An 18255-nucleotide genomic window follows, 5' to 3' on the forward strand; every position below is an offset into this window, starting at 1 on the left:
CCGGCCGCGGCGCCGCACAGCCAGGCGGCACAGTCGCAACGCCAGGTGCCGACTCACACAGTTACACCAGCACCGGCCGTATCGATGTCCGCAGACGGACAGCAGACAGCCGTACCGGCTGAGCCAGTGGCACCATTTTTGTGTCTGCCAGTGACGCTGGGGACTGGCGTGGATGGGTGTCCGCCTCAGGAGGCTCAGGCCGCAAATCTCGTTCCAGCCCAAGCCGCGACTGCGATTCAGCCGGCAGAGGCCGAGGCTGCGAATCCCACGCCAGCCCGGGCCGGGGCTGAACCGCCTGACGAGCCGCCGTCAGCATCGATATCCTGTGCCCCTGTGCCGTATCCCTGCTCCCTACGCCTGTGATCCTGTGCCCTATCCCAGTGCACACGTCACGTATTCCGCGGCCCACATCATCACTTCCCTCCGTAACCTGGCGTCAACCAATGAATCACCACCTAGTCTGGGTATCCATTCGAATGCGTCCAGGCCCCGGATCCCAGCGTCTGTGGGGCAACCGACTTCGAACGGTCATCGCGAACAGCGGAGCGCCCGAGTCAGACGGCCCCCAGCTCGATTTGGTCCATGATTGCGATAGCAGGGTGCATAACACGATTCATGGTGTATTTGTGTTGTTTGTGTTACCATGTTGTAACACAGTAACACAGAGTTTGATGAGTGCAGAAGACGGATGAGACGACTTACGAAACCTCTCGAAGCCGTGGCTATGGCTCCAATACGCTGCCGGAATGTGGTCATTGGTCACTCAATGACCGGAAACACCTAAAATCATTCTGGACAGATCCCAGTTAGTGTACATCGTTTTCAGCATTTTTACTCTCCTGTCCGGTGGCACAGCACGGTTTAGTTCACGCGTACATGTTTTCTTTTGCCGTGTGGCAAGAAACTTGCCACGCCTCATGCCTATCACATGGCCATTGACAGATGCTCTCCAATGTGTTTCTGAACTTTGAGACTGAGGTTGAGAGCTCTCCAGTCTGTCTCTGGAGATGGGAAACTTAGAGTTTTGAGACGGTTTCATGCGCCCTTTGAAATCTGCTTGTAAGACCCTGTACCACGAGAGCACGTTAAATACAGACGTTACCGGACGTCACATGGGGGTTAGCGTACTTTTATCACGTTTCCGATTGGTAATTCCTTCCACAATGGTAATATGCCTATTCATGGTTCGTTTGAAACCATGTGTCCGCGCCTTCCGGCTTAGAATCAGCCAACTAGCGCCAAGCTTGTCCGCGGGCAATCACAACGGGCCTGTCTCTCCGGGGCAGGACAAGCAAGAATGCAAAACATCGCCATTGCCGTCTTTATGCGTTCGATGTGCTCGCTCGCCCTATCCAGTTCAACATTGTCACAACACAAGTATGTAGGACAACCTCGTCTCGGTTCAAATGTATTCAGCCCTGTGCCGACATACCACTTTTCAAGTTTCTTGTGCGGCTGCCGCCCGCTCTGGGCACTTCCATACCGTCACAACGCAAGCATGTAGGCCCAAATCCATTCAGCCCTGCACTGACACGCTACTCCGTCCCGCAACCGTGTACAGTGTTTGAATGTAGGCCCACAAAAATGAATGTGCATTCCACATTATGGGGCCGGCGTATGTAACGCCGTCTCATCCCCGAGGTTTGCTCAGGAATTTTCCCTCAATGCATGGCTGACTGACGAAAACCGCGGGTTACCACCTGCATAAACCATTTGTTACGCCGGAGCTAGGTCTCATTACCTAGCCCGAGCTCACCCCCTGAGCAATGCACGGACACACGTTCATGAGCTTTCATCTCATCGATTATTCCACCAGCCACCAATCTAACGGCATCGTTGAGGCCTCGTTCGACACCATTTCAACTGCTTCAGCTATAACTGGGTCGGCTAAATGATTACCGGCACCACTCTGCCGCGCTTCACGTAGAGTATTACACAGCATGACGTGTTGGAGTGGATCCGCTGCCACAGCCATCACGGCCGTTGACCCTGCTCGCCGCTCCGGTCGGGCCGGTCCCGCGATCGCGGTATCTCTAATGGTCGGCAGTTCGCCTGGCGTCCCCAGCTGGCGTCCGCCCGGTCCGGCGGCTCGGCGAAGATGTGCCGAGTTCTGTCGACTACATTTTGTACCACTGGAGCCCCCAGGACATCGTCAGTCCACTTCATGTTCCGCGCCGTTTGATCACGTAGACCTTGGCGCCGAGCCATTTGATTACGTGGACCGGGGCGCAAAACCGTCTGATCACGTGCACCGTGGCGCCAAACATGGAGGTTTGGCGCCACTTTTCAAAGATTATTCAAACGCCCTGAACGCTAGAGGCAGTTTTGTAGATGCTTAATGGGGCAGTGTAAGAATCTTCAGTGTGGTTGGGGACGAATGGTCAAATACGTCTACAAGATCTGCTATCAGTTTCTTGTATAATTCAATGTCTTGCCCCGGAAGTGAACGGTTGCCAGTCCCAGTCCCAGAAGCGATCAGTGGCCAAGTGTAAGCCTTTTGGTGACAGGCAGCAGTTCTCTACCGGCCGTTTTACATCTCAAGCTAAACGGGTTAACGCAAGCATTGGCTTTGGAAGTGTGTGAGCGTTGCATAATCGTAGAGCACGTAAGAGCGTCTAGCCAGCTTAGGCTCACGCCGTGAACTACCAAAGACTATCAATGTTGTTGGGTGTGGAGCTGATAACTGTGACGCTATCGTCTTTCAAACAATGACTCCAGCCATCTGAAATCGCCTTTCTGGACCAGCACGGTAGAGGGTCGGCTGCTGCCGGTAGCATCAGCATCGGGCCACTCGGCAGGGGGCTGCGTGGCGCGCGACGCCGGTCGGTTAGGAGCTGCAACGCCGTGCCGATCCGCTCGGCTATGATTGAATTTTTGTCGTGAGAATGTTAACATTGCCCCTGGATGCTGGAATCTCTTCCACTAAAAATTGTTACGAATTAAACGTAACAGGAAATCCTTTGCAACCTCAGCAAACATCCTGGGCCCAAAATTACTTTTCGACATAATGTAAGTAGGGATGGCTACTGACAAACTTTACCCCAGTAAGGACGTTACTTGAGCAAGTCGTAAATAAGGCAGCAGACGGTACGAATAATATATATATATATATATATATATATATATATATATATATATATATATATATATATACATATATTTCCTTTTGTTGGGAGATATGCTAGGAGATGTTGCCAGCGCTACCTACAGTCAATTTGGCGAAGGTAAAAAATAATTGTCTCCGGATGGCAGCCATTCTGCTAATTATTTAGTTGAAAGAGCATTAAAAAAAAAACTTGTCTCCAGACACAAATAACTCACCAACGGTTCAAGGTCACTGCTTACATAATAGTTGACAAGGTCACGTGATCAAATAAACACGTGAAGTTCCAAGATAACCAATATTTTTCTTGCTTCATTACAATTTCTATATATATATATATATATATATATATATATATATATATATATATATATATATATATATATATATATATATATATATATATATATATATGGATAGATAGATAGATGCGAGGTCGGTTTATCTAAGTGATTCTACACCTTGTGGGTGTAATACTTTTAGTTTAAGGTCGCGTGACCCAAGGAAATGTTCAAGGTGATATATAACCCCAAGTTTCGGCCCGAGAGGTTTTACGAAGAACACGCACACCTATAAAGCAAGGTACCGACAAAACCGTCGACTTCAGTTTTTCAGCTCTGTTTTGTCTTCTCTGCACGTATAAACGTATAGTGGGGTGTGTCACGCTTCATTCATGATGGGAATTGTGGGAGTGATGAGGTTCCTCATTTTGATTGATGAGGGTGAGGAGAAGCGACAGGGTTTCTGTCAACGTCGATGCATTATGATGCAGGTGAGGATGGAACTGATGACGTTGAGATTTGACACAGATGGCAAGATAGCACCAACTGATGCACCTTTCATGATATGATAGCGGGCCTGGATGAATGCCTCAGAAGGCTCAGTCAGGAGATTGTAGAACTGTGGATTTCATTATCGCTGACGTGGACCTATACTTCTGTCCTGAATCAACCACATCTCATACCCTACTGAGGCCAGGGTACGCAGTGCCCGAAACATCGATCTCGATAATCACATTGTGTTTGACCTGGGTCTGGCTGTTTATCCCCCGTACGCATGCGCATAAACAAACTGCACGTGGTGAAGCACCTGATGTGACATTCCCGGCAGCCTGTCTGGTATTCCCAGCTGCGTGGGTGACATCCCCGGCCGCCTGGCTGACATCCCCGGCCGCCTGGTTGACGTTCCCGGCTGCCTGGCTAACATTCCCAGACCCCTGGCTGACATCCCCGGCCGCCCGGCTGGCGCTCCAAGCCGCTGGTCGACATCCCCGGCCGCCTGGGTGACATCCCCGGCCTCCCGGCTGGCGTTCCAAGCCGCTGGTTGACATCTGCTGTACCGCGCCGCTCGGGAAAACACCAGCCGCGGCCCGTCCCGCGGTCAACACCGCAGGACAACACCACGCCACGGCCGCGAAATATGTGACGCTTGTGCAGAGACGTGCCTTAAATTCCGCCAGGGGACACAGCACAACTCAGCTTTCGTACGCACGCAACCATTTTCAATGAAAACCACGTTACGTGCGCCCGCAGCTTCCTCCGTAGCTTGAAACAATGCGGCACGTTCTCGACATTCTCGTTTTTGCGCACGCAAATGCAGTCTTCAGCTTTCAGAATTTTGTAACATACACATTAATACACGCCATAAATTTGATGAGGGGAGATTTGCACAAGATGCTGGCGGAGAGCGACGGACGTTGACGTCGGCGGCCTTCGCAGGGCGACGGGCGTTGACGTCGGCGGCCTTTAGAGAACGGCTCGCGCTGGCGTCGGCGGACGCCGACGTGCAGGCAGCTCAGCGGTTTAGGGAAGGACAGCTGTCCAGTTATGAGCATCACCGGGTTACCTCCGCGGTTTTTGCGCGCTGGGTCGTGAATATGCAATGTTTCAGTCAACGTCAATGTTTTGATGTGCGTTATCGTCTGAGGCGGGCATGGCGCTACTTCTCGCCGTCGGTTTGACATGTTAAAAGCTGCGATCTGGCGTATTGCTGCTTCCAGTTACGTACGCTGCTGCAATGGGATGAACACTGGGTTTCCTAAGACGAGTGAGGGGATGGGTACAGACACAGGTCGCGTCGAAGTGCCGATGACAATTTTCTTTCTCCGGGAAATGGCGTCGTATTTTAATAGCACTGCCTGTCGCGTGGTCCTGTCCCTGTGATGGCCGTCATGCAAGATGGCTGACTGACAGCTGGAGGTGTGTGGCAGGATCAGCATGCCACGGTTAAGGCGCGCCCTGGATGCCGGTTGGATACCCTTCGCTCGGGTGGGGGCCAATTTGACACCCATGAGATGTCAGGAACTAAGAGAGCTAGACGTTCACAGAGTGTATTGACGTGCACGTGAACTCACTTAGGTCAAAGATTGGGGCTCCAAGGTCATGACTTTCGGGTCAAATAAGATCAAACAAGGTCGAATTCCATATCAGTCTTTAAAGGGGCCCCATAATCTAGATGACTGCTCTAAGCACAAGTTCACATATTCACTTGGGATTAGTGACCTTGATTGACCTTTCAAAGGTCATTGTGACCAACATAATACAATACTGCTTTTGAGTTTTGCTTTTGAATAAGCGACGAAAACTACGCTAGGCAATATATTCCTAAAAAAGTGTTGGCTTAGGTCATTTTAGGTCAGCGACCTACTCTAACCTTAAAGAGGTCCTTGGAAGATGTATAATGTGGTTGCTGTTATCAATATATTCGAAATGAGCACCGGAAACTATCCCATACAGCAAGCCCTAGAGGTATAAAGCAGTTTGGTTTTGACCTTGGCCTGACCTTTATACCTGACCCCAGGTCAATGCAATTTCTCAATTCAACTGTTGTATTGCCTAAGAAAGTATCTCAGAGATGCATGACTTCGTCTAACACTTCCTTGTTGGATGAGATTGAACAATTCCATAGAAATTGCCCTCGCTGAAACCGTGGGCTAACTTTGACCTGTCATAGGTCAGCGACCTTACAAGGTACATCTAAAGTGTGTGTGTCAAACGATTCGCTATGCAATTTTCTACAGCTATGGAATATTTGGCGCGGCTACGCCGTGCCGCGTCGATTGACCCCCACCCGAGTGGGTGTTAACACGCGCACCGGGTCGCCGGTTGGATACCCTTCGCTCGGGTGGGGGGGGGGGGGGTCAATTTGACCCCCCAGATCTCGGGAATTAAGAGAGCTAGATACACCAAATTCGCAGAATGTGTTGATCTTTACGTTAACTCTCTTAGACAAAGGTTTGAGGCTTCTAGGTCATGACCTTCGGGTCAAATAAGGTCAAATAAGGTAAAATTCCAGCTTGGTCTTTAGAGGGCCCCTAGAACCTATGCATCTGTTCTAAGAAAAATGTCACACTCTCAGTTAAGGTTAGTGACCTTATCTGACCTCTTAACATGAGCCCGGGTGGCCGGTTGGATACCCTTTGCTCGGGCGGGGTGGGTCAATTTGCTCCCCCCCCCCCGCCTAATATATCGGGAACTCAGAGAGCTAGAGACACCACATTCCCAGGGTGTGTTGACCTGCACGTGAACTCACTTAGGTCATAGTTTGAAGTTTCTGGGTCATGAACTTCAGGTCAGATAAGGTCAAGCAATTTCAAATTCCAGATTGGTCTCCAAAGGGCCCCTAGAACCCAGGCAACTATTCTAAGCAAAATGTCATACGCTCAGTTGAGGTCACTGACCTTGTTTGATCTTTTAAAGGTCATGATGAGTAGACTGATATGCTGCTGTTTTGAATTCTGCATTTCCCTTTGTATCACAATCCCTTTACAGTTCAGAACAGGCCCTTAATGTACCGGAATAGGCCTTCCACACTCCCCTCAAATTGGGGCAGGGGGCAAGCTGTCTGCACTGCCTCCTGCCCCTACTGGTTCCCGCGTCTTTCATTTTGGAGAACTCGCATAAAAGGAAGCGAAATCCGTGACCTACGAAACATTTGAAGCATTATGAAATGAAATATCCTATATTTGACCTTTTATTCATAATCCGGCGTTGGCCACCAAGATGGTGTCTTGCATTCTTCCTTGGGTGAAATACCCCACCATTTACAGCTACGATAATGTGGTCGCAAATGCCGCTCAACCAAGGGCTGAAATTTCCCATGAAGTTGGGGAAAGTACTCCAGCCCCGACTTTCAGAAGAAAGCAGAGGCGTGCGTATATAGAAGCCCTCGAGCCCCTCCTCACCAAAGTTATGTCATGCATTAATATGTACGCGACCTGATGTTAACAGCCACAAATGCCAGGGAAACACGTGAGAGCTATCTTAGAACTTTTGACTCGCAATCCATGTCATTAATGTCAAACTAAAACGGGATGGCGAGACGCTCCAGGACAAAGAGCTTCAAAAAGGCCGCCAGAATAACGTGAAATAGCAAAAACGATATTTTTCCTGCAAGACTGCAAAGCCACAGAACAAAGGTGTTTCGTTCGGATATTCCCGGGGCGAGCCCTGCCCCGCCCGTCGTTAACGGCCTCCGCCCTGACCTGACCGTTGCCTGTCGACGCGGTCGCCATCCGCATAACTGACTACGAAATGCTCGCCTGACTGTTTTGTTGCGTGTCTGTTGGCCGGCATCGCTACCGATTGGCGTGTAAAGCAGGTAGGAGGCTTGGTGCTTTACAATGTTCCGACCAAGGCCCTCCATGGTGTTCGGGTGGGAAAAGCACTCAACTGAAATAATGACACCTGAGGATGATCACGGACTGACCAAAATGTTGGATAGTTATTTAAAGGAAATGTTCCTCATGTGAAGACATTGAAAATATCGAAGATATTACGGAAGTTGTTAAGTGCGGTTGCGAGGAACATTATTCACACAAATAATAGAGTGGTAATAACCTTTTCCTCGGAAAAAAGAGAAGAATAAAGGTATAGATGGGTTGGTATTTCGGCAACATACCTTTAACAAGACAATAGCACTTCTGCTATTGTTTCGATAAAGATATGTTGCGGAAATATCAACCCATCTATATCTCAATTCTCCTGTTTTTTTTCTCCGAGGAACAAGGTTGTTGCTTCTTGCTCACCTACGCATCACATAGGACGAAATACCTGTAGTCAATGCTGTGATTTGAAGTGAAAAATGTTCTAGACGACACAATTTTTTTATTTAGTAAACATGGTCCTCAAGACGTCATTGCTTGATTGCGTCATGGAACGTTTATATGACGTTGAGGTACTGCCAAACTAGCTGAGCAAAATTGCCATTTACCTGTATTACGCCATACTCGTGATTGCAGAAGGCAGTACGGGCGGAAAGTGTTTGCTGAACCAAAAATAATTTCCTGCTCGTGTCTTGGCCCTTTCTCGAGGTGTTCTTGCACCATTACCTGCGAGTTTAATATGTTTTCTTGCATTCACATGCTCGGTTATGACGTTACTCTTATGCCATTCGATTACGCCAGTTGACAAGCAGCATCAATCGCAGCAACCGCACAGGACAGCGCCCGTCAGCAAAAGGACAGCGGCCGACAGCGCACAGGACAACGGCCATCAGCGCACAGGACAGCGGCCGACAGCGCACAGGACAGCGGCCGACAGCGCACGGGAAAGCAGCCGACACTGCACAGGACAGCGGTCGACGACAGCGCACAGGACAGCGGCCGACACCACACAGGACAGCGGCCGACAACGCACACGACAACGGCCGACAGCGCACAAGACAGCGGCCGACATCGCACAGGACAGCGGCCGTCAGCGCACAGGACAGCGGAAGGCAGCGCACAGGACAGCGGCCGACAGCGCGCAGGCGCAAAACAACTAAACTCGCACCAAGTATAAACCGTCTCTCTCTTCCGCTATTGCCCTTGTCTCTGCTTCAATCACCAGCTATGTTTAGGCTGTTTTCCGGCAGTCAACGTTCATAGACTGACGTGCAATTTTCAGAACATCGAGGCAAGCCCCCCCCCCCCCCGCGCGATCATTGTTCCCACGCACCTGCGCTTCCCATCGGACCTATTGGAAAGAATTGATGTTATTGCAACGTCGTTTTCTCCCGTTAGATTTCCAAGATGCACTTCTGTTGCATGTAGCTCCGTACCAATGGCCCTTTTCCTTCCGAATCGGCGGCGACCAGACTTGCTATCTGAGCAGTTTTTACGCCGCACCGTAAACTATGCCCGGCCTGTAGCGTTCACGTCGCCATGCCGCGCATGCGCCGTAGCTACAACAGCGGATCACTGCTTGGTGATACCGAAGCCTTGGTTCAGTCCATTGCTCGCATTCGCCCTGGTTCTGACGCCGGTCACCTCCACCTGTGCTGCACGTGAGCTATGAGGTCAGCGGCTTTTGGATAACGTGGACGCCGCCTAATTTGCATTTGCGTGCTGGGTTTTGTCTTGAAAAAGCTTTTTTAGCACACACTTCACGTTCTGATATGTTTGATAATGTTACTGAACAGGGACATCGTAAATGTAAAATTTGTATTCCAACCAGCTTGCTTATACTCAACGAAAACTTTGGGGATGATCTCGATCCCTTTCCCTATCAGCCTTGGTCAGGCAATGCTATTCACAAAAAGAGATTCAGACACGCATTAAAAAAAAGCTAAAAGTCGTGTGTAATCTAACATACTGATCCTCCTGAGACAACAAAAGTATAAGAGATGGCTGGCCGTATTAGATATCTGCGACATTTCAACCGCAGATAAATAATGCGAATCGTTCAAGAAAAGCACGTGCAATGCACTCACAACTTCGATGCGATTACAGTGCACTTTTTTAATGTTGCCTTGTCCCATAACAACTATTTGATGCAGCGCATACCTCTTAAACACGTGCATAGCTTTTTTCCCATTTTCGGAGCCGATTCAATAGCGGCGCGTACAGCATATAACGACGCTAAAACACATTGCCCCAAGCCGACTGTCCTTCAGTCTTTTCATTTTAAAATTTGATACACATGCGTTATTGGTACCCCGATTTGATATCCAGCTGTCTGTCTAGAAATGGAAATACCCTCTGTACTCTTCCTTTTTCTCCAGTTTCCCTCCTAATGTAGAATTTTCCCCCCTCCCTACGCGATGCAATGACCTGTGCCCGGAACAAGCTTCGATATGCCGATAATGGTTTATACCATCGTTTCTCAACACTCACTGGTGTTGACCACTGCCGGTCTTTAAAGTTCTAGAAGTCTCCCCCACATAAACCTTTCCGCACGCACATATGCATCGATGCATTATTCCCGTCTTTTGGTCTTAAAACTTACCCAGTGTGGCCCAAAGACAAGTTAAAAAAGGATGAAAAGACAGAAATAATTTACCGACACACATGTGAATGGAGAAATGTTGATGTGGGGAGGGGAAATTTGGGGGAATGTGTAGAAGCTTACAGACCAGAAAGCGTAAACAACAGTGGGCGATGAGAAACGCGGATAAAACCCATTCGGGCTTATCGAAGCACGTTCTCGACACAACTCAATGCATCGCGTTGGGGGGGGGGGGGGGGTCAGAGACGATTTAGATTGTGTGACAAACTGGAGACAAAAAAGAATAAGGAGGGAATTTCCCTTTCTTGAACGCCCAGTGGCAGCCTTTTAAACACACAACCGGAAGTACCAAAAGTCAGTGTGCATCGAATTTTAAAATGAAAAGCCTGAACAAAGAGCAATCAGCATGGGAAAATACGTAATGTGGGGTGCGATAGTGGGCGTCGGGTCAGGAAATTTGTACACGTGTACGTTGTCTTGTGTCAGTGTTGTGATGTGCCGCTGGCGTCGCGATTGAATTGGGATTCCGAAATGGGAAAAAAACGACGCGCATGTTTAAGAGGCATGCGCAGTGTGACAAGACAACGTTCAGAAAAAGTGCATCACAATTTTATCGGAGTTGTGAGTGCATTGTACTTGTCCGTTGTCGATGGTCTGCATCATTTATCAGCGGTTGAAATGAAAAAAATGCAGTCATCTATTCTACCTTTGTCGATTGCTTTCGTAGCTCGGCGGGAGCCCAACACCGAGCGCATGGTCATAACATTTATAATAACGTGTTTTACGCGTGCGTCACTGTCATAACGTCTGAAGTACATGTTCAAATTTGCCGTTACATACCATAAAGTATCGCCAGAAAACGTACCAATCTGGAACATTTCGGGCTTCAGATCTGCCAAACGGCACGTTGTTAGGTGATTCCCACAGACAAAAACTCCGCGTTATGAACACACGTAATTGATGTCCGTCAATTCTGCAATGGCTGTCGTGGTGTACGTAAAGAGAGCCAACCAGGTGAATTGAGATGCATGATATACATGACATCTGGCCGCCCCGCAATGCCAGTGTTTTTAATTAAGACGAACATTGCTGACCGGATGACCGCGATGCGAACGTAAATGAACATTACGTACCCGGCTTTCCCGGGCACGTAATTGCTCATTATTGTGACCATCTATGAATTACACTTGTTGGATTTTCCATTGCTGTCATTCCATTGGTTGTTGCTTGTCGCATAAGAGGTACCCCCAAATCTTGAGCGTGACAGTCAACGCCACGGTTCATCGCAACAATGCGCCAAAACAGCCGCGATGCCAAACTATGCACTTTTACCGGCATGAATTACCGCCGAAAGTTATGGTGCGGGAAGGCCACAACCTGGTTTATGCATGTGTTTGACGGTAATCGGCTAGCGGCACCTCCCGGCGGCGCGGGCACCATGAGCGGGTGGGGGGGGGGGGGGGGGAGCACAGTTATGTGGCAGGGGCAGTGAGCCGAGTCGGGCCCTCGGCACAGACGGCCACGGCACGTGAAGCGCCTCGCCAGCCAAAACGGCGTTGGCCACTGCAAGTAACGCCAGGGGGCGGGCGCCGCGCGCGCGTACGATTTGATGCCTGAAAGCGTTCAACGGTACTTATTTCAAATGCATCATCATTTTCCAGCACTTGTTGGCCGCAGCCTTATATTAACCACCAGATCGACGCTGCACTACCTATGGAGACTGCGACGCCTAGCGTCGAGGTTTTCGTTGCTGAGACATGCGATCTCGCATGGTCAAGGATACGTTACATAATTAGTTCCACGAATCGATTCTGCCTGAATGTTGAAAATATCCAGACAAACATGCTTGGCCATGTTAATGCAAATTGTTGACCCATTTTGCTCTTCAACCCACATTCGCGGGATTCTTGCTGTCTCTGTACAGCCCAGATGAAAATTCTGACGAAGTTTCTGGGTCCCAGCGTCTTAAAAAGAGTTCATTGGACCATTTCAAAGTAAAGAGCGCCGGCGATTTATTTCATGCAGTCATTTAAGGCATGATATTTTTCAGTTTATTGAATACATGTTTAGGACAGAACATATGTACATATAAATATATACATATAGTCATATACGTGAAAACGTGCCCCCCATCAATAAATAAGCCATATCAGGTGATTTTTGGGGATGCCCTTTTACTTTCAGGGGGCCTCTTTAGCAACCCTGTGTCCCCCTTGTCAAAGCTCTGGCTGCGGCTCTGCTACTATGTGTTGTCATATGTCGTAGCACATTTTGAACATAGCTGCAAGTGTGTGGTAAAAAATTTGCGGTCCTCTGAAAGCTATTACTAAGCCGATTGATCAACACTTTCGACCCGCCAAGCGTTTATATTTTCCTAGAATATTTTCTAGAGTATATATTTTCTAGAGTACAGAAAGGGACTATCAACTCGTGGTTAACTTCGGTAGACAACCTCGTAGATCAAGGGCGAAATGCTACAAAAGCAAACAAGCTGACCGGTGTATTACCAACTTTGCCAAGACAGCTTTAGTAATTATTCAAGAAATACATCGTTTGCTTCTTCATGCGACCAAACGGTGTACAGTAAAATAAACATCCTCCAGCAAATTGTTATTGGAACACAAGGTCATTGTGAGTCTGCTGTATCGAGCACGTCAAAAGTAATTCCCCTGCCGACTTGTTTAAGCTGGATCTAACGTGCTCCAGCACACTGTAAAACATCAGCGGCTTCCCTCATTTTTCCAGCGGTAGGAACCGTCTGACCATGGCGGCAGCACTGGCCACTGGAGCGCAGAGGTATTCCGGATTCGTATTTCCCCAACCTGCAGCCACCGCCTCCTCCGGCACTGAAGCTTTCGCCTCCACCGTCATCTCCGCATCCACCCACGCATCCACCGTCAACACCGAGAGCTGAAAACGCAAAACACAGGCTTTGATATCATGCAAATGTTCGGATTTTAAGATATTTGTGACGTTGTTCCCTGGGACAACACGCTGACCCGTTATGATCCGCCGTAACCGCACTCAGACAAGCGCGCCTTGTTTCGCGAGATTGAAACATGCTGTTGCATGTAGTGTCATGTACTGCATGTACATGTACTGTCATGCAGTGTCTGTACCTTGGTCGAGGCTGCTGATCTAATTTTACCCCAAAAATCATATGTCCAGGCTACCTCTTTTCGGTAGATGTGTGAATGAAAAAGACAGAGTTAAAATATGTGCAGATGGATGTAGAGGGTAAGCATTTCGCATCGAGGGTTCCGGTTTGCGGGTTTATTGCGGTTAGGGTTGTAGCTCCATTCTGGTCACGGTTTCGTGACATTACGTAATTACATTTACACTTACATTTACATGGTAACATTACGTACGATAGTTAGGTTGATCTACCAGGGTAGACCGCTGAAAGCGTTCACGAGCCCGGCCGGCGCATGATGAAGGTCTCGAGCTGTATAAGTTGAGTGCTGCGCCTGATATACCTCTTTCTTGCATTATAAAGTGTTTTGCGGTCTGCTCTAAGTTTGATTAATAGCATTTGGGAGGGAAACAGTAAATGGTGTCAGCTAGGAATATTAACGCGAACCCACCTTGAGATCCGGGGTGGTGGATTGGAGCAAAACTATGCATATCTCAGGATCTAAGGTATCGATACCTGTGCCACAACTACACTTTTTGACAATAGGTGGATCTGAATGATCAATTCATGAAAACTGCTCAGATGTACGAAACTGCGCCATCAGAAATGGTAAAAGTATCCATGCCATGCTTAATTCCTGAGGGCAGTGTTAAGAATGAGAAGTCACTGCATGAACTGATTATCGTGTCACTGTGCCGAAACACATTCCAAATCGCCTCATTCTTATTTGACTACCGAATTGCTTTTTGTGCATTTGTTGTTATGACGTGATAATCAACACATTGATGCCTCAAGCATCTACCCTTCTGGTTGGGTTCTAGCCATATCAAGTCACATCCAACACGAACCGCCCCATGTACACGTCGCATGCAATGGTCAAGATTTGCGTTGTTCCTTACTTCTTTATATCCTTCGCCGCTGTTCTTGTTGCTGATTGTGCACGCCGGATTCTGCAGTGTGAATGTGTTCATATGTGGTTTTCATATGGTCCATAATGTTTAGCGTGTCCAGAGTGCATAACGCCATGAATTCGTGTCATCCATAGTTGATGTTATCCATAGTTCATGTTGCTCAGAGCTTATAATGGCCTCAAATCACAAGGATAGTGGACATGATAAACTGCGGACATTTTGAACGTTCGCCTATTGTACAGTTCGGGAAGGTTAATTCTTTAAATCATCTCTGATCACGCCATACGCATGTGCTCCAGAGTTGCCCATATGTCCAATGCATACTACCGTCAACACGTGTAGGCTGAAACTAGGAAACACCAAACGCCATGGAAACAACCACAACTTGTCTCACTTTCCCCGCTCGTCACCAGCCTTATCCCAAGTACTGGGTGGAAAGAAAAATATGCCCTGATTTTAAGTGGGCATGACGGAGTCCACTGCCAAATAGCCTCCATCTTTTGCCCCTCGCTCGACAGCATGAGCCATTGAGTTTAAGCTAGTGTGCCAGACATTCGTCTGGCACCGTAAGCAGCTCAGAATGGAGCCGATGACAAAACTTGCCAATGCGTGTTGGGCAACGAGGTTCAACGTTGTGATGCGTTGTTTTGACTGACATTGCGTCACTTTTCAGATGCACATTTGGAGGATCGCGGAAGTCAATGGAAAAGTTATGTTCAAACAAAAAACTCATTTTCTGTACTATTGCGCTCTTTCTGACTACATATACATTCGTTGGAAACCCCTGGAAACAAGTGTTCAGCCATGAGCCGCTCTTTGCGCTCGGCACCAGGCTGGTTCGAAATGATACCGAAATGGAGACATCCATGGTCAGCCATCCGTTACGGAAGCCTATTTCGTCTAACCACACTGGGGTCAACATACTCCTCTATTGGACACATTATCAGGACAGACCTGTCTTCTATAATGGATTAGGCCAGAAGCCTTTCAGTGGCTGCCCGGTGAAGAACTGCCTTACGACCGCAAACAGATCCTTGCTTCGTCAAGCTCGTGCTGTCCTGTTCAATGGATTTTACATGAACGCGACAGATCTTCCTGAACACAGACGGCAAGATCAGCAATTTGTTTTCTATATGATGGAATCCCCAATGCGAAAGGTGAACCATTTAAATTCGCTGGACTACTTCTTCAACATAACAATGACTTATCACCGTCACGCGGATGTCTTCTCTCCATACGGCACAACAGTGGCTGGGAAACAAAAAGGGGAGCTGCCAGAGTTCTCCAAGAGGTAATCTATCCAACCAACTCCTTGTCCTGTCTGTTTCTCGTGATACCTTCTTAATTTTTTGTGATACCTTCGGCCAGTCGTACTGTAATTCTGTAATCATGTTGCCATTTTGTCAAGCACAGTACATTGAGATCGTGATATGTGTGCATCACAACACTGTTGTGATGCTGCGTACCGCATTAGCAAGTTTTGCGCTATTGTGCGGTGCATCCATGGTCATGGAATGACAGACGCTTATGGCATCTTTTGTGCACTGATCCCCTGTGTTCTTTCAACAAAGGCGAAAGCTATGCTGTGCCATACTATGTCGTGTGTTTGTGTGTCGTGTGTTTGTGTATATACATATATATATATATATATATATATATATATATATATATATATATATATATATGTATTGCCTTTTTGTATTTTAGCAGATATCCCAAAAGTAACAAGTAATAGACGCCACTTTAATGAAAAGGTGACCGAAGTGTCTATCGTTGTGTTGCATCGTGCATCGACCCTCGTCTCGAATTCTATTGCATCACCTAAACTACCCATAACATTTGCTACTGTGGTCACAATGTTGCATCGAGAGGCTCACAAAAGGTCATTTTCTTGAAGAGTGTAATTTTTCATGACACATTTGATGAACCGTGTGATGTGTGTGCTTACAATCACATTTACACAATGACACATTTACGCAATCACAGTTATACAAGTATATATATATATATATATATATATATATCTGTGTGTGTATGTGTGTGTGTGTGTTAAACTGAGCTGAGCTATAAAGCTAGGAGAGAGAGAGAGTGAGAGAGAGAGAGGGGGAGGAACTTCCAATGAATTTTCGAAGAATAGCAAAGAAGTACAAAAACACTGGCGACTGGCTCCTTCTTCAGTGCAAGACTTGTGCGAGCCAGCTGATTCCGTAGCAAGCTTCTGCAATTCGAAGCATGCCACCATTTCATTTCAGTTCGCAATGTCTCCTGAACTTTGTTTAGTCTGTAGTCCATACACAAACGTCCAGCAATCAATGTTCGTGTACCGACAGAGTCCGCGCAGCTGCCTGGGTGGTGTCGCACTGCAGCACCCACTCCAAGAGGGAGGAATACGTCCAGAAGCTCGCACGGCATCTTGTCGTGGACATCTACGGCAGATGCGGAACGCTTAAGTGCCCCAGCGACCAAGGCGGTGGAAGGAACGCGGAGGCCTGCTACCGAACTCTTGCTGCGTCGCACTTCTTCTACCTGTCATTTGAGAACAGCCTGTGCGAAGACTACATTACAGAAAAGTTCTGGCACGCTCTGCGGGCGGGTATAGTGCCGGTGGTGCGTGGAGCGTCGCCCGAGTCCTACCGTCGCGTGGCCCCACCCAACTCCTTCATTCACGTGCAGGATTTTGCCAGCGTGCAGCTGCTGGCAACCTATCTCACATCTCTCATGGAGAACCGCACCGCGTATGAAAGCTACTTCGCATGGCGCAACAGCTACCGGGTTGGTTGGTACCCGGCTTTCTGCCACCTATGTGCCTACGTCAGTCGGAAACAGCCAACCAAGTCAGTCAAAATTTCCGAGGTGTGGGGAATAGATCGCAGTTGCGTCAGACCCGATGTTACTGACAAGGAATAAGGCATGGAGTTCTCTGCACTCTCCGTGTCTGTTCTGAAATGTTCTCGTAAAGGAAACGCTCAACATTTGAAGATATGAAGTAAGCAAGTGGTGGAATAAACTCACTTACATCTATTTGTATACTTTTGAGCGGAACAGTCAGTTTTAGTTGCTTATGTAATTTCTGGGAACAAATCTCACGCGAAGCAGTGCTTGTGTGTATGCCGTGATCCCTACCATCTGATCGCGCAATGTCTGGCTAACGGCAGATTTTGGTGGCGAGAGCTTAACGTGTCGCAATGCTCGACAGGGTCGGACCTGTTTTCTGACGTGATCTGACCCTTAACGCAATCGCTGCCATTGCCATAGGAATCTTGCATAGCTTGCACAACATATCTAAGAGTCAGTGGACTGTCATTGTGTGTGAAATCCGTGCTCAAGTCACCAGATATAAGCAGCTCGACAATGGGGTATGTATTCACGTTGCAGCACATTCCAATGTACCTTGTATTTCATCAAAGGATAAAATACATGCCTGTCGTATTGTCTTAAAACATTCCAAGGTACAGGAAGGTTCATTCATTCAACGAAAAGCATATACATCTCACATCCATTAAAAACGCATCTTCATGTCCCCATGGCATGTAAAAACCCTGGCTAACCGTGCCAGCAAAACACGAGTGGTTGGCAACCCTCACGTAGCGTGGCAGGAGGTTGTAGTCGACAGCAGCCTGTCCTGTCAACGTTTGTGTTGAGCATAGCTGCCAGTGCTGATGGCTGCCCCGTTGTAATCATCTCATGAAGAAGGATTACTTTGTGGTAGCACGCCAGCCGCCTCACATTCATAGCTTGGTTTTGTTTTATCACGTCGGAAATCTGCTTAAATTTCCGATGGCCTGACTATACTCTCGCGCAAAAAAGTTGACTTCTTAGAAAATTTAGCATGAATATGCATATTGACTTCGAATGCCGCATGGTCCGCACCGCATGGGATGGTAGGATTTCAACACCGTTCCT

General features: G+C 48.0%; 1 protein-coding gene across 1 annotated transcript; it reads left to right on the forward strand.

The window, feature by feature from the left end:
* Positions 1–9318: 9318 nt before the first annotated feature.
* On the forward strand, positions 9319–17113 carry LOC119103855 (alpha-(1,3)-fucosyltransferase fut-1; the record flags this gene model as incomplete). The annotated part of the gene is given in 2 exon segments (XM_037227529.1): positions 9319–9379; positions 16683–17113. Coding segments are annotated over 2 exon segments (436 nt in total), but the record flags the coding sequence as incomplete, so codon positions are not given.
* Between the last annotated feature and the right edge of the window lie 1142 nt (positions 17114–18255).

The sequence above is a fragment of the Pollicipes pollicipes genome, unplaced genomic scaffold (genome assembly GCF_011947565.3).
Source record: "Pollicipes pollicipes isolate AB1234 unplaced genomic scaffold, Ppol_2.1 Scaffold_5724;HRSCAF=6776_pilon_pilon_pilon, whole genome shotgun sequence".
Taxonomy (NCBI): Eukaryota; Metazoa; Arthropoda; class Thecostraca; order Pollicipedomorpha; family Pollicipedidae; genus Pollicipes; species Pollicipes pollicipes.